This window comes from Bos javanicus, chromosome 5 (assembly GCF_032452875.1).
Source record: "Bos javanicus breed banteng chromosome 5, ARS-OSU_banteng_1.0, whole genome shotgun sequence".
Classification (NCBI taxonomy): Eukaryota; Metazoa; Chordata; class Mammalia; order Artiodactyla; family Bovidae; genus Bos; species Bos javanicus.
This window is the reverse complement of record NC_083872.1, coordinates 99,441,277-99,455,136: the sequence shown is the minus strand read 5'-3', so window position 1 is coordinate 99,455,136 and position 13,860 is coordinate 99,441,277. Positions and strand designations below refer to the sequence as shown.

The following is a 13,860-nucleotide window of genomic DNA, read 5'->3' as shown; positions in this document are numbered from 1 at the left end:
GGTGACTTGAGGCAAGTCACTTCACTTCTTTAAACCTCAGACTCACCAAAAGTAAAGTAGTGATATTTGCCTCCCAAGACTTAGGGTATATAAAGTGCTAACCAGATCTAATGCTAATGAACATTAAATATTAAATGTTATCATTTGAAGTCCAAGATTCAAATTCTTTCTAGCTGTAAAAATTTGAACATGAGACTCTTCCAAGCCTGTTTCCTCACAGGTTCAACATGAATGTCACTTACTTCATAGACCCGGGAAAATTCAGTTAGATTAACTCTACAGGTAGGATTTCTTAGGTTTCAAACATAAGTGAAAGTTCTTTTTCTTCTCTCTGTTCAAGGAGTCTATAAATAGTGAAAGAGCCAGGACTGCAATCCAGAAATGCTGACGCAGTGAGCCAGGTTCTCTTTCTCAACATGTCAAGTTTGGAATGCAGATGCTTAGAAGAAAGTATGTGGCGGGGGGGGGGGGGGGGGGCAAGTACATATTAACACAGTGGAGGAGCTGGGAAACATGGCAGCATTCCACTGCCTCTCTAGAAAAAAAAGCATTGTGACTTAAGATCTGGTTATTTTATATCTTACCACCCCATGGAGACATTGGTGATGTTGAGCTTTTTTGTTTTATATGCTTAGAGCTGGTAAGAGGGGGAACAGCTCTCATGGAGACTAGATGAGAGTAGAACATTTTTTTTACTTACATACCCATATTTACATTTCCTCTATATATATGAACTCCATACCTTGAGTACCACTTTGGTCCCATTTGTTACTGTAACTGTAGCACACAGAAGACATATGATGCCTACATGTGCCATTGATGAACAAGGTGGTTAAAGAAAAGAGGAACTAACTATAAAACCTAGATTTTTCATAGTTTTGTAGAGAGACAGAATGAGGTTAATGACTAGAAAGACAAATTGTGTAGCTGTTCCCTCTAAGCTCCAGTTTATTTTTATTACTAAGCTCTGATTTCTGAGAAAGGCAAATTTCTTCCTAAATAAGAAGAGAACCAGCATCACAAAATAACAGCAGTAACTTCAGGTGGGACTCACTGAAACTCCTAGCATTGTCTTTCAATCAAAGAAGCCCAAGATGGACGCACTAAACTTTATTACGCCCACTCCTTAAGAAAACAGAACGATTAAAAAAAAAAAAATTAAAGAAAATTTTGAATGTTCTTGTACAGTCTTCTGATTTCACTTTTGTGCAAAACACACATGACACATACACAGCATGAATACATAAAGCGTTTATTTATTTACTTCCTGGCTGCTTAAAGGTGTTATTTAGGAAACCACACATTTTACCCATCCGTTCCTGATCATATTAATTTCGTCAGCTAGAGGCTTAGCACACAGCTGCTAGTCACACCTTCAAACCTCAATGGCTTATCTTTTCACAGCAGCAGGCTGTTCTTCCTGTCCCAGCCTGAAGTGAAGGTTTCAGGAATAACCACCAGCTTCCAGGGAAAGATGTTCTGCATCACTCTGTTGGGAGGAGTAACTTCACCTGGCCATGTTCCCCCTCCCATGGTTATTTGTCCTAATGACTAAACTTTACGCCAGAGCCATATGAAATTTCCTGGCTCTTACAGTAAAAACTCAAAACAACATCTTGTTTGAAGTTTCCTGTTTCCCTAACTACCTACTTTATTAGTCCTTCTTATCTTTACAGTAAAAGCTATTCTGAGTTAAAATCTTCTATTGTCCCAACTAGGCTCCAGCCATGAACTGAACAGAAATTTTCCTTCCTCCAACTGCTAACAAAATGAGAGGAACACCTCACAAAATTAAGTAAGCATGAAAAAATCATGGCCAAAAAAAAAAAAGGATTTTGGATAACTATTCGATTCTCTGCCGCTAAGAGATAAAGTCTATTCACAAGTTGAAAGGGAAAATAATTCCATGAAGCAGTGCCATAATAAAGAACTTTAATTCTTCAGAGTTCTTGCTACTCTATGACACGGTTTGGACTATAGGCTCACCCTCAAGTCATTCATTAATTTTTTTTTAATTTTTAACCTCATTGTCATATAACGCTGCATGTGTGGTAAGTTGCCTCAGTTGTGTCAGATTCTTTGTGATCCTATGGCTAGTAGTCCACCAGGCTTCTCTGTCCACGGGAATTTCCAGGCAAGAATACTGGAGTGGGTTGCCATTTCTTTCTCCAGGGGATCTTCCCAACCCAGGGGTCAAACCCACACCTCCTGTACTGACAGGCGGATTCTTTACCACTGAGCAACCAGGGAAGCCTGGGGGAAGTTATGAATGAGGACAAAGTTAACACATTAAAGACTTTCTCATCCAAGGACTAATTCTCTGCAGTCTTGCTCAGTCCTGAGTGGATTACCTTATTCAACAGGACCCACAGAATGAATATTTTGAGGAGCAATGAAAAACTGTGGGCCCACAGGAGTTTTCTCCTTTTCTCCTTGAAGTTGACATCCAGTGTAACATGGTTTTATACTGCACATTCATCAGGGTCTACAGCTTGAATAGAAATGCTTGTTTTCATATAAGCAACCTGAAGGGGAGTATAGCAGTTTTTCACAGATGTGGTTTGGAGACCAGGTGACTTTGCATGGCAAACCAGAAGAGGATACGCATTTTAAGGCACTCCACAGTAAACAAGTGACCAAGCCGTGCTCCAGAGCTACACTATCCAAAGGGTAGCCACCAGCCTCATTTGGCTATCTCAACCTATTAAAAATTAAATAGCACTAAAAAAAAGTCTATTGGCACCAATTATGCCTGTTATTTCATCTGTAAATGAAAAATCCAACAAGAGGACATAACTTAGACTTCTTACAGTAAAGGAAAAATGTTATAGAATCTAAATTGACATATATGGGTCTTTTAAGTTTTCTGTTTGAAATTTTTCATAATAAAACATTGGAAAACATTACTTTTAATTAAAATGACTCTAAATTCAGTTATGTTAGCCACATCTCAACTACTCAGTAGCCACGTGCAGTATCCAGTGGCTACCCTACTGGACTGCTCATACAGAGAGCATCTCTATTATTGCACAGAAGTTTACCAGAGTTGCTCTAGTCTAGCTGCTCCAGAGCCCTGGCTAGCTGTCAGACCCCAGTTCTTCCACCCTAAGGTCCCTACAGGGGACCTGACTGATCTTTGGGCAAAGTGGATGATGACTGCCAGGACTGCATACTTTCAGAGTGAAGGTGCAGATGGAAAAGTAACAGAATACCAGGGTATGAGTTACTAACAGGCAAAGTAATCAAGTCTATCAGAAAGAGGTTGAAGGGAACTGGGAAATATGACTGGGACTTGTGTTCATTAGGAGTTAGGATGTAAATACAGACATACACAAACGCACACACATGGAAGTCCAAATTTTAAATAATTTGTAGAAATGAGAACTCATTTATTTCCCACAGATATACAAAACATGTGTATTGTGAAGTATGGGAATAGGCACATAATTAAAGATGTGTCTAACTTTGGATACTGACTTTACCTTTGTAACCTTGAGGAAATCACTGCTTATACAAAAATATTTAAATGTGAATAACCCCTAAGGAGTTTGTGACAAACATAAAAAATCCAAAAGCTTCTATAAACTTCTATGAGCACCAAAAAATTAAATTCGGTCAGGTGTGGCAGAAACAAGGGGAGATCTACAATTGCTTTTAAACAGATGGGAATCTGGCTATATGCGTCTACAAAAAAGATCCTCTGTCATAGGTTACACCTTCTAGAACAATTTTCATCTTTAAAATGAATCAGAGATCTGGCCTTCTGAAAAACCAAAAGCACTCTCCATCCAGGCTGTGATGTTTTATTGGAGCAAAATTTCAACAAAAGGTGGCTTTTATTTACAGTTTAATGTGTGTGGTGACTGCTCAACCCACTTGGACTAGGTGAAGATAACAATTAAGCCTGCTTAGATATTGTCTTATTTTCAATTTGCATACAAAAAAGTTTGCTTCACATTCATACAACCCCCAATATTATAAATGAACAAATCCTCCCTCACCCACCCCTTAATTAAATATAAACCCAGTTTCAAAAAACATATAGTTTAGATTGGTTTAATCTTGAAATGTAATCCAATAAGACTAAACACTAAACACTTCAGGTCCTGTACCAAATAGTAAAATACTCGAAGGCCTTCAGGATCCCTAAAATTTAAAAGATAAAAGTTAGTTTTTTATTCCAAGGATGAAACAACCTAATAATATAAATTAATTCTTAAAACAAAACAGAGACCAAAAACCAAAAACAATTAAAGGAACTGAGGAGAAAGGATTTTCTGATAACTATTAATATAACTGATGTACTGGACAATTTCTATCTTTATCTTTTCTCTGAACTTTTCTCTGAAAGTCCTATCTCTCTTTTACACTGTAACCAGTTAAGCAAACAAGTAAGTTATTACAAGTTACGCTGATAACTTGAAAATAACACTAGAAGAACATTTTGAGGGGAAAGAGTGGAAAGAAGTAGTAGGAGGCAGAGAGATTTTTCAGATAATAGGAAGAGGTATCTGTCACACACAGAGCTTGGGAAGGCACATATCGCTACAGCCATACTTAAGCTATATCTGTGTTTTCTCCATTTCTTTCAAGTATTAAACCCAAGGAGGCAAATGATGTCACACGGAACTAATAAGGCTGAGATATTCAAGAAGGATTTCTTTTAAATTCTGTGGGGCTGCATCCAGACTAAGATTTTTTGGCAATCAGTAAAATACACTGTTAACTTCTTTGATAACAAGTCTTCACTAATATAAAAATGAGGATTACACATACATAATAAATTGCTACAGGATACAATTACAGTAATCTCAACAAACTGGCTATGGTTCTAAAATGAGCCTCTCTAATAAATCATGTCAATTTAGTCAAAATGCTTTAACTTTTATTAATGCTTTTAATACTCACTTTGACTGATTGACATCAATAAGAGAACCTATTTTTGATGTGGTAAAAGAAATGTGTTCATCTCCAATTACAATTTCAAGCTCCTGAAAAAAATAAAACAGAGAAATGTAGTTAATGTAAAAATTCACCTCTTACAACCAAGAGGTCCCGATTTTAGCTGCAAGTTTTCTAGCCATAATAGAGGAGGGGGTAAAAATAAAAAAGAAACAATTTGTTAACTATAAACTATGTCTGTAAAGTAAAAATCTCATCAACTCCTCAGAGTTCCCCAGTATTAGGATGAATCAAGAAATGCTTTCCGAGATCTCATAAAGAAGATGCTATCGAATGAATGACAGACTTCAGAGTTACACAGAAATGTTTCTTATGATGTCAATAAAAACTAATAATATGGGTTTAAGCCTATTTTTAATATAATAAATACAAATACATTTATCCTTTCTACCAGGCTCTACAAATAAACTGCATAATGTTAATAATAGCACTATTTAACACCTACTGTGTATCAGGCCTGCTGATAGGGACTTTAAAAACATATTCTCTGTAATCCCCAAAACTGGTCTAATAAAGCCTGTCTTTCTCAGGTCAGCTTTATTGACTGATGTTACACATGTGAAGCCCAAGACTCAAAAGCAGACAAAAAAAAAAACTTTGTATTTGCAACCACTAATACGTGATGGTACTAATATTTAACTCTCGGATTGTAAAACTGAAAGATTCATATTCTTTTGACTTCACAAAACAATTGCAATTAAGAACTAGGAAAACAAAACAGCATAAAACAGATTTATGCTTCCAGTGTACAAAATTAAGTATAAATTTTTCTCCATATTTTATCTGCAAATCTAAAATGAAAAATTAAGAGGCTATGTCTGTATTGAGTTTTCAGTTTAAATTAACAGATGCCATTAAAGACACTCCCAGTTCTGTATTTGATCAGAATAGATATAATCATGCCCCTTTATGGCACACACATGGGAGAAGGAAATGGCACCCCACTCCAGTACTCTTGCCTGGAAAATCCCATGGACGGAGGAGCCTGGTATGCTGCAGTCCATGGGGTTGCTAAGAGTCAGGCACAACTGAGCGACTTCGCTTTCACTTTTCACTTTCATGCATTGGAGAAGGAAATGGCAACCCACTCCAGTGTTCTTGCCTGGAGAATCCCAGGGACAGAGGAGCCTAGTGGGCTGCTGTCTATGGGGTTGCACAGAGTCTGCACACAACTGAAGTGACTTAGCAGCAGCAGCAGCATAGCACACACACAGAATGGATAATTAACTAAAACTCTCAAGCAATCAAAATCTTTTACCTAAAAATCCAACAGACAACTTCAAGAGCATAAGTAATCCTCCCCATTATCCAAAACACATGAACACATGATCAAGTGGGTAGATGAAAACACTGCTTTCTCCTTGAGTCTAAGAGATAATAAAAGGTTTGCTGCTGTTGTTTCTGATTTTTAATGCCTATATATATACATATATATATGTCTAAAACAAATAGGGATTTAAATTTACTTCTTAAAAGTGTTCACAGTAAATACAATAAATACTGTTAACTATTACCTTTGCTTTCCTAATAATGTTTCTTTAAATAGAAGCGTTAAGTTACTGCTACAGAGCATCAGCATCTATTCTCCACATTTTCTTCTAGTCAAAGAAGTTGTTATAGAGTATAATCCTCAGGAACACACAAAAGCGAAATTAAGTGTTTCTTCCTCCTGCAGTCATATCTCATTCTTCCAGCAGTTGAAAAGACCCAATTCAGAAATCAAACTGTCTTTCTACAGAGTGAAATCAGGCCTTCAGAGCTCTTCAGCAGCCCTTTGAGAAATACCAATTTTTCTGAAGGGAATATGACAGGCAAAGGCAATGGTCAGTTTGAACAAAGAAACCAATCAAATCTCTCTCTGGAGTGTAAAGAAGCAAATAAGAATTTTCAAAGTTGTATATCTAGAGAAAGTGAATTTTTCATAGTGAGAATCCTAATTCTCAAATTTAACAAACATTTGTGTTTTTTTCTACGTATTTTTATTAAGAACTCATTGGGCTTCCCAGGTGGTGCCAGTGGTAAAGAATCTGCCCGCCAGTGCAGGAGATGCAAGAGACACGGCTTTGGCTTTGATCCCTGGGTCGGGAAGATTCCCTGGAAGAGGAAATGGCAACCTACTCCAGTATTCTTGCCTGGAAAATCCCACGGACAGAGGAGTCTGGTGGATTACAGTTCATGGGATCAAAAAGAGTCAGACAAGGCTGAGCATACATGCAGGCAAGATCTCATTAGTCCTAATAAAAGTACTTAACCTATAATGGAAATTAATCCTAATACTCTGAAAACATCCTAAGGTTAGCTGCGGTGGCTGCAGAGAAGACTGTTCAGAAAGATGTCTAAACTGACTTCTTTATTACTAGGAGGTAGCTCACAAATTGATGGAAAGTGAAATCCAATTATAAACCATTTACCAGGTGCCTACTAGATGAAAACAATCTAAGATTTAATGAGGATCTATTCTAGACAAATAAGGAGAAACACAACAATTCTATTAATAATGTTTACAATTTATGCGTTTAAAGAATTATTAAATACAAACCTGCCGGCCAACCCTGTCAGGGGGAGGCCACAAAGCATCGTCTTCTTTTGTAATTTCACTGTCATCAATAATTCTCTTCAGTTCTTCCATTACACTCTTGTGTACATAAGCCTGAAAGCAAGGAATAAAATGTCAGGGTCTACGTCTTGACACAACTTAGAAAGAAATAATAAAACGTGGTTACCAACCCTAAGTATTCAAATAGAACATTAGAGAAAAATTTAATTCTGATTCTAAAAGGAGAGAATCATTCATCTCTCTTATTGCTTTTTCTTCACTCTCTTGCCCTTTCCTTTAAAACGTATTTTTCCCTCTTCGTATCATTATTCCCTCCTTAAAACCTTGTATCAAATATCTCTGAGTGGTTAACACAAAATTTGTGAGGTGAACAGTGACAAATGCAAATACACATCAGAGTGCGGTAAACTCTTTCTTATACCTAACTTTTGAGACTTTCATCTAAAATGCATCCTGTGTTTAAAACATGATTGTCAATTATTTTTAAATAATGAGCAGAGTAAAAAGACCAAGTTAATTATAAAATGAATTAACTGATATGCTCAAATGTGGGACTACAACTTAATATATTCAGATTGATTCTTCTGCTGTTATACATGCTACAAAGAATCCTTTTTCAATCTATAAATCAGCCTCTTCTCTATAGCCTTACCTGTACTTTAAATAGGTAAGTAAAAACACAGACATGAGGAAAACAGGCTTAACGTAAAAAAATTAGACATCTGAAAAGAACGTACCTCCTTTCTGATCATGACATCATTTTTATAATTGCTGTTGTTGGCATATCTAAGTTTTCCTATAGGAAGTACAAAAAAATTCAATCTGTTAACAGCAAAAACTGCTAAAAAAAAATAATAAAGAAAGGACATCATACGCAATTTTGAAGGTAAAAACTATATTATACTCCTTTTATTAATATTTCCTCCCTCCTGGTATAAGATCAATGTTGGATATGCATTTGCTGTTAAGCTGGCTGAAGTTGAAGCCAATCAACTGTTTATACTCCATGCCTTCAATATAATTTCATATAATAGGAGGGTCATTTTCAAAACCCATTTTCTTAAGCAACATCATGATTTAAACAGGGAATCTGAAAAAAGAACTAACGTTTCTTTTAAAGTTTACCTTACTTTATTGTGTGATTGTCTTATTTATGTCTTATTGGTGCTGAGTTACCCAGAGCACTTAATCTAATCTGTAAAACAACCCTAAAAAGTAGGTTTCATTCTCTCACCTATTCACAGTTAAGAAAAACAGAGAGTTAAGTAACTTGCTCAGAGTCACACAAGATTCAGACTTAAATCTACTTTGTACCAATATACACTCCTTCCTCACGACTCCAAAACGTTTTCATTTATTTTCCTTCAATTCAATGTATTATGGTAATGCTACTATTTTAGAACTGTAATTAAGAAGCAATACAAACTACATGCTGCTTCCAAATAAAGACTGGCTAGTTTGTTTTCTGATTTACATTGAATGTTGATATACTCCCTGATGTACGCTTCTCCTCATGGCTGTTCAGTTGCCTAGGTACAGTTGTTACGTGATCCAGATCCTCTAAAATGATAGGTTATCTTAATAAGGTGAATCTCTAAGGAACTGCTGTCTTTGGGTCTCATTATTACTGATAGAAAGGTTGTCAAACAGTGGTGGCAGATGAGAACTACTGTTCTGAAATGAAACTTCCCTGAAAATACTCAATCGAAGATTAAGAAGCCTCTTATCCTTATCCATCAGAGGGCAGATAGAATGAAAACCATAATCACAGAAAACTAATCAAACTGATCACATGGAACACAGCCTTGTCTAACTCAATGAAACTATGAACCATGACCTGTAGGGCCACCCAAGACAGACAGGTCATGCTGGAGAGTTCTGACAAAACGTGGTTCACTGGGGAAGGGAATGGCAAACCACTTCAGTATTCTTGTCTCGAGTACCCCATGAACAGTATGAAAAGGCAAAAAGATATGACACACGAAAGATGAACTCCCCAGGTCGGTAGGTGCCCAATACGCTACTGGAGAAGAGTGGAGAAATAACTCCAGAAAGAATGAAGGGACAAAGCCAAAGTGAAAACAACATCCAGTTGTAGATGTGACTGGTGATGGAAGTAAAGTCCGATGCTGTAAAGAACAATACTGCATAGGAACCTGGAATGTTAGGTCCACGAATCACAGTAAATTCAAAGTGGTCAAACAGGAGATGGCAAGAGTGAACACTGACATTTTAGAAATCAGTGAACTAAAATGGACTGGAATGGGTGAATTTAACTCAGATGACCAGTGTATGTACTACTGAAGGCAAGAATCGCTCAGAAGAAATGGAGTAGCCCTCATAGTCAACAAAACAGTCCAAAATGCAGTACTTGGGTGCAATCTCAAAAATGACAGAATGATTTCTGTTTGTTTCCAGGCAAACCATTCATTATCACAGCAATCCAAGTCTATGCCCCAACCACTAATGCTGAAGAACTTGAAGTTGAATGGTTCTATGAAGACCTACAAGGCCTTCTACTAGAACTAACACCCAAAAAAGATGTCCCTTTCATCATAAGGGACTAGAATGCAAAAGTAGGAAGTCAAGAGACACCTGGAGTAACAGGCAAGTTTGGCCTTGGAGTACAAAACGAAGCAGGGCAAAGGCTAACAGAGTTCTGCCCAAAGAACACACTGGAAGAGGCAAACACCCTCTTCCAACAACACAAGAGAAGACTCTATACATGGACATCACCAGATGGTCAACACGGATATCGGATTGATTATATTCTTTGCAGTCAAAGAAGAGAAGCTCTATACAGTCAGCAAAAACAAGACTGGGAGCTGACTTAAATTGAAGAAAGTAGGGAAAACTACTAGACCATTCAGGTATGACCTAAATCGAATCTCTTACGATTATACAGTAAGAGTAAGAAATAGATTCAAGGGATTAGATCTGATAGACAGAGTGCCTGAAGAACTATAGACACAGGTTTGTGACACTGTACAGGAGGCAGTGATCAAGATCATCCCCAAGAAAAAGAAATGCAAAAAGGCAAAATGACTGTCTGAGGAGGCCTTACAAATAGCTGAGAAAAGAAGAGACGCTAAAGGCAGAGGAAAAAAGGAAAGATATACCCATTTGAATGCCGACTTCTTCCATAGCAAGAAGAGATAAGAAAGCCTTCTTCAGTGATCAATGCAAGGAAATAGAGGAAAATAATAGAACGGGAAACACTAGAGATCTCTTCAAGAAAATTAGAGATACTAAGGGAACATTTCATGCAAAGATGGGCACAATAGAGGACAGAAATGGTATGGACCTAACAGAAGCAGAAGATATTAAGAAGAGGTGGCAAGAATACACAGAAGAACTATATAAAAAAGTTCTTCATGACCCAGATAACCACAATGGTGTGATCACTCACCTAGAGCCAGACATCCTGGAATGCAAAGTCAAGTGGGCCTTAGGAAGCATCACTATGAACAAAGCTAGTGGAGGTGATGGAATTCCGGCTGAGCTACTTCAAATCCTAAAAGATGATGCTGTGAAAGTGCTGCACTCAATATGCCAGTAAATTTGGAAAACTCAGCAGTGGCCACAGGACTGGAAAAGGTCAGCTTTCATTCCAATCCCGAAGAAAAGCAATGCCAAAGAATGTTCAAACTACTGCACAATTGCACTCATCTCACACGCTAGCAAAGTAATGCTCAAAATTCTCTAAGCTAGGCTTCAACAGTACGTGAACATCTACTTCTGCTTTATTGACTACGCCAAAGCCTTTGATGGTGTGGATCACAACAAACTGTGGAAAATTCCTCAAAAGATGGGGATACCAGACCACCTTACCTGCCTTCTGAGAAATCTATATGCAGGTCAAGAAGCAATAGTTAGAACAAGACATGGAACAACAGACTGGTTCCAAATTGGGAAAGGAGTACATCAAGGCTGTATATCGTCACCCTGCTTATTTAACTTCTATGTAGAGTATATCATGCAAAATGCCAGGCTGGATAAAGCACAAACTGGAATCAAGGTTGCCGAAAGAAATATCAATAACCTTAGATATGCAGATGATGCCACCCTTAGGGCAGAAAAACAAAGAACTAAAGAGCCTTTTGATGAAAGTGTAAGAAGAGAGTGACAAAGTTGGCTTAAAATTCAACATTCAAAAACTAAGATCATGGCACCTGGTCCCACCACTTCATGGAAAATAGATGGGGAAACAGTGTAAGACTTTATTTTCTTGGGCTCCAAAATCACTGCAGATGGTGACTGCAGCCATGAAATTAAAAGATGCTTACTCCTTGGAAGAAAAGTCATGACCAACCTAGACAGCACCAGAGACATTAAAAACCAGAGACATTACTTTGCTGACAAAGGTTCCTCTAGTCAAAGCTATGGTTTTTCCAGTCGTCATGTATGGATGTGAGAGTTGCACTATAAAGTAAGTTGAGTGTGGAAGAACTGATGCTTTTGAATTGTGGTGTTGGGAGAAGACTCTTGAGAGTACCTTGGACTGCAAGAGATCCAACCAGTCCATCCTAAAGGAAATCAGTCCTGAATATTCACTGGCAGAGACCCTGATGCTGGGACAGACTGAAGGCAGGAGAAGGGGACAACAGAGGATGAGATGGTTGGATGGCATCACTGTCTCGATGGACATGAGTTTGAACTTAGCTTCCAGGAGTTGGTGATGGACAGGGAAGCCTGGTCTGCTGCAGTCCATGGGGTCACCAAGAGTTGGAGAGACTGAACTGAACTGAAGATTAAGAAAAGACTGCTTAATCCATGTGACTGGCTAAAATTGACACGGACCAGCTAAAAGCTGTTCACGAGCCAAGACCCTGAAGACAGTATAAACCCAGGGATTGAACCCAGGCCTCCCACATTGTAGGCAGATGCTTTACCATCTGAGCCACCAAGGAAGTCCGAAGAAAGAAAAGTTAAAGAGAATTCAAGTAAATTTGGCTCCTGAGCTAAATTTAGAAATTACCTGAGGGGAACCAGGAAGATTAGGGATGATTAAGGTCCCCAAATAATTGCAGAATGTAGTTACCCTGACTTCTACCTGACATGTCTGATATTCTTCCCTTTTCCTAGTATGTGATCCTCCCCTAATTTTTCTTGCATACTCTCCCAGAACTTTGTCCAAAGCATGAACACAGCACCTAATATGCATATAGCTTTACACTTAGTTTTATGTTTATGTTATCCACCAAGATATAACTCCTTGAGGGGAATGAAAACGTCTTATGCACTACTGTACCCTCAATTTTTGTTTTTACGTGTTGCCCAGCACATACTATGCATTCAAAAACACAGTCTATGCAGTTGGATTACTGTTATTACAATAACAGTTCAATATACAGTACAACTATCTAAAGAGAATTAGTTTTAAAAATGTAGAATTTGCTGCATACTTCTTGGGGAACTGGCAGTTTCACCTCCCCTCCCCCCTCCTTCCCCGCTCATAGGGCGCTCAGGAGTCTGACTCCTTTTTTCCCTGAGACCAAGAAAATATGTCCTCTCATTCCAATACTCATCTCAACTGTCGCTGTCGCCTTCTCGAAAGATTTCCGACTCTTTTTTGCAGAACTAACCACGCCCCCTTTTATAGTCTTAATGCATCCAATAGAGAACAACTGTATTTAAGCACCCGAAAGACATCATTACACTCGTTTTTCTACACGTTGGGCTTCCCGCCTTCAGAGCAGGACTCATTTGCTTTTTTCGACTTGTTGCCTTCCATACAGTGCCTGAATGAGTAAATTCATTCAGGATGAATGGGCCATCTGAAAATTACTATTTACAGGAAGATTTTAAGCGTCCAAGGGTCCACCGTGTGGTGGGGATGTTTTCAAAAAATGTCCAAGTATTAGGTTGATCAACTAGAAGGCCTTTAAGGTCCCTTCCGGTGAAATGATTCTAGAATTCTGATTACTATAGTTTGAACTTTAGGATCAAAGGCAGCATAGGCTTTTCTGAAATAATTGACGCCGATTAATTCTCTTTTATTCCCCTAAACCAATCCACGCTTCCTACATTTTTAAGCTCCTGGACCGAACCATACATTCGCGAGCCTGAGCAAGCTCACCCACCCACCCTGCCTCCTTCGCGGCCTCTCCGCCTCTCTTCTCCCCTGCTCAGCATCACTCCCAGTAGGGGCAGTCGCCGCTCCTCCGCTCACCGTCCGGCCGAAACTCAAACTCCAGAAACTCGTGTCCAAACTTGCCCTTATGCCCTACGTAGTAGCGCAGGTAGAAATCGCTGGCCATAGCCATCTTTGTCCCCGAAAAGCCCGCCGAAGGACCGGCCGACGTGACTCCCGGCGCCTGGTAGTGACGTCAGTCGCCCAA

The 13,860-nt window shown here is 38.5% G+C and overlaps 1 protein-coding gene across 1 annotated transcript; it reads right to left on the bottom strand.

The window, feature by feature from the left end:
• Positions 1-3,358: 3,358 nt before the first annotated feature.
• MAGOHB (mago homolog B, exon junction complex subunit) lies at positions 3,359-13,860 on the bottom strand. The gene is made up of 5 exons (XM_061417855.1): positions 13,692-13,860; positions 8,257-8,315; positions 7,502-7,612; positions 4,909-4,991; positions 3,359-4,146 (listed from the first exon to the last, which is right to left on the bottom strand). The coding sequence occupies exons 1-5, from the start codon at positions 13,783-13,785 to the stop codon at positions 4,047-4,049; spliced, it is 447 nt and encodes a 148-aa protein (XP_061273839.1). The 5' UTR covers positions 13,786-13,860; the 3' UTR covers positions 3,359-4,046.